The sequence below is a fragment of the Bactrocera latifrons genome, unplaced genomic scaffold, assembly GCF_001853355.1.
Source record: "Bactrocera latifrons isolate USDA-ARS-PBARC rearing strain unplaced genomic scaffold, ASM185335v1 scaffold_307, whole genome shotgun sequence".
NCBI classification, from domain to species: Eukaryota; Metazoa; Arthropoda; class Insecta; order Diptera; family Tephritidae; genus Bactrocera; species Bactrocera latifrons.
The window spans coordinates 118,267-121,630 of NW_017536708.1; the positions used below are offsets into that span (position 1 = coordinate 118,267).

At 43.3% G+C, this 3,364-nt stretch overlaps 1 protein-coding gene across 1 annotated transcript; it reads left to right on the forward strand.

The window, feature by feature from the left end:
• Positions 1–865: 865 nt before the first annotated feature.
• Positions 866–1,693, forward strand: LOC108970681. The gene is made up of 2 exons (XM_018936204.1): positions 866–1,199; positions 1,410–1,693. Exons 1-2 carry the CDS (start codon positions 866–868, stop codon positions 1,691–1,693), a joined length of 618 nt encoding a protein of 205 aa, XP_018791749.1.
• Positions 1,694–3,364: the final 1,671 nt, after the last annotated feature.

Genomic DNA, 3,364 nt, shown 5'->3' on the forward strand with positions numbered 1-3,364 from the left:
TAAATCCTTACTAAAGTGGAAAGAATGTGCTCACCATTATGCAGATTTTAATCCAAAAAAAATTAGGCCTACTTTTCCTTCCGATGCTAAACAGTCAGACATTCTCGTTTTCACAARACTTCGTTTGGGCCACACGCAGATCACTCACGGACATCTTCTTAGTCATGGAGTATCATTATGCAACGGTTGCGGGTCAATGAGCACATCTGTGAAGCATATCTTGGGCATCTGCCCTTGATTTTCTTTTCAAAGGCAACGGATTTTTGGGTTGACTGTTCCATCACTTCACATCAACTTCTTTCCGACACAACAGCACTTTAGTTAACCTTAACTGTATAATATTTGTAATCCATAAACAAAATGTAAATTAGTATTCTTTCGTAAAACCAGCTGATGGCCTCGAGCTAATGCTGTTTTTTTCTTGTTTCCTGTATATTTATTGTACATGAAATAAAAATATGTATATCTATCTATATCTATCAAAGAAAACATTTCTGCTTGTTTTTTATAATTCCTTGTTTTAGTAATTTTCTTTTGTCCTTAAAGTGTTTATCAGAGTGGTGTATTCAGATATACCACGTATATTCGCCTTACGTGGTGGTATTCTTTACGTAATCTGGTATTCTTTACGTAATCTGGCGATCGTCTCATTCCACCAATACACTGGAGAATGGTGTTTGCGTCGAGACATTGAAGCGTCGAATGCATTCTTAATATAGCTCATAATCGAGACATAACCACCACTGAAGGTGACACGAGGCTAAAGTCACACCATTCGACCATCATTTGGCAGCGTTTTGTGCAATATTTCATAACTATTATTTTAAATTTTCTATATTTTTTTAATAACTAAATATCATCCGAAATGCCTGCCGGCGTTGACACGCCATGCCTACCGAAGCCTTCCATGTTCCTGGGAAACAATTCCAGCCCTGCGATAATACGTGTTCCACTCTTCAACCAAGACAAGCCTGCCCTGTGGTTCACGCAATTAGAATCACAATTCCGCAATCACAGTGTTACAAGCGAAGTAGACAAACTACACCACACGATTCCGTTGATAGACACGCGCATAGCTGCCGACGCTGAGGACATCATTTTAAATCCACCAGTCGACAAGCCCTATCAACGTTTAAAGACTAAACTAATTGCGTGCTATTCTAAATTGAGAGAAGCGGAAATTGTACAACTTCCGGAGGGTGAGTGCCTCGGCGATAGAACGCCCTCTCAACAGCTTCAACACCTTCGAAGTTAGGTTCCGGATATAGATGAGGAAGCATTAAGGGCATGGTGGCTCTCACATCTGACCGACCAAATGCGCGCATGTTTGGTTGCACAACGCACGGCCGAGCTACATCCGTTAAGCGAAGCTGTGGATCTTTTAAACGATGTTCTTCTACCTTCTCAAGGGCATTATATAGCTGCAAAATCGCTTACAACGACTCACAACTCCAATTCTACAGCCGTAGAGCAACAACTCGCTCACATTACGAAATGCCTTCAGAAGCGTTTGGACACCCATGAAACCACTGGACGAAAATGTTTTCGTGCACAATGCATCAACAGAAGCAGATCGGTTTCTCCTGCCATGTCCACCAGTAAAACCTGCTGGTATCAGAAAAAGTTTGGCGAACTGGCTCAAAAATGCACATCGAATTGCCAACAAGCGGGAAACGGAGCAGAGAGACGTTAGCGGCGGAAAGCGCCTCTCTTTCACCATCGTACTGCTTCTTCATCACGGACCGCCAATTACGCACACAATTTCTGGTGGACTCAGTCTCCGAAGTTTCAGTCTACCTTCGCACACTTAATATACGGTGTCGTAACAATGGTTTTGAACATTGGCCTTCGCAGAGCGCTAACATGGCGCTTTATGCTGGCAGATGTGTCGAATCCAATCATTGGCCGATTTACTTTCACACTATGGCATCCTCGTCGACCTCAAAAACCAACGACTCATCGACGAAACCACACGACTGTGAACCACAGGTACAACTAAAAGTGTGACTCCAACAGCCGAATCAATCATCAGGATTTTAGAAACTGCTTGCCGAATATCCTAAGATTACACGTCCCGATGGTCAACCAAACAAACTTCACAGTCGTGCTCGGTGATTAGCGATTAGCCGAACGACTAAAAATCGCAAAAGCTGAGTTCCAAAAGATGATCAAACTGGGCATTGCAAGACCATCAGACAGCCCTTGGTCATCACCTCTATATCTGGCGCCCAAAAAGAGTGTTGAATGGCGCCCATGCGGCGATTACCGTACGCTCGTTAGTACCGGTGGTACGACCATACCAGATCGGTACCCAGTTCGATGCTTAGAAGATTTCACCGCAAATTTACATGTTACATCTTTCTATTCAACCATCGACCTAATTCTTGCCTTCAATCAAATTCCAGTAGCTGAAGAACGTTCACAAAACGGCTATAATCACACCGTTTGGTCTTTTCGAGTTCCCATTTATGACCTTCGGACTCCGAAATGTAGCACAGACTTTTCAACGCTTCATCTTGAGGTAACCCGAGATCTACCTTTCGTTTTCGCATACATCGATGACCTACTGGTCGCATCTGCCAACGAAGCAGAACACAAACATCATTTACGTATCATTTTTCAACACCTTCAGCAATATGGCTTAGTCATCAGCACAACAAAAACAAGTCTAGGTCTCAAACAAATCGAGTTTCTAGGGCATACAATTCCCGCCCATGGAAAAAAACGACAACGGAACGAGTCAAAGTCATCATCGACTATCCTCAACCTTCGACAATCACCAAGCTACGCAACTTTATTGGTACAATCAACTTTTACCGCAAATTTATTAAGAACATAGTAAGCTTACTCGCGCCACTCAACACGCTACTTGAAGGCCCTAAAATCAATGGAAAACCCCCAATCAACTGGACAACATCGCTAGAAAACGCATTTTCAAACTGCAAGAAAGCTGTTGCTAATGCAACACTCTTGGCACACCCAGATAACAATTCCGAGTGGGCCATCATTGCAGACGCATCTCAATGCGGAATTGGTGCCGCGCTTCAGCAACGTATTGGCGATCATTGGCAACCGTTTGCATTCTTTATTTGCAAACTTGCAGCATGTGTTCAAAAACGATTGACATACAATCGTGAACTCAACGCAGTATACGAAGCAGTGAAATACTTTCGTCATATTTTTGAGGGGCGACACATCGCAATCTACACAGACCACAAACCCTTAATGCACGCATTCAAACAGAAATCTGAACGCGCTTCACCATGGCAATTTCGACGACCATACCAGATCGGTCAGTTTACCACCGATATACGGCAATATCGTTGCGGACGCTTTATCTCGAGTCGATGCCATTCACACAGCA

What these genes read in the sequence shown, in the direction of transcription:
- LOC108970681 (XM_018936204.1), top strand. Translation starts at nt 866, where the DNA reads ATGCCTGCCGGCGTTGACACGCCATGCCTACCGAAGCCTTCCATGTTC. An exon ending in AATTGTACAACTTCCGGAGG is followed by an intron (nt 1,200 to 1,409) that starts GTGAGTGCCTCG and finishes TACCTTCTCAAG; the next exon opens with GGCATTATATAGCTGCAAAA.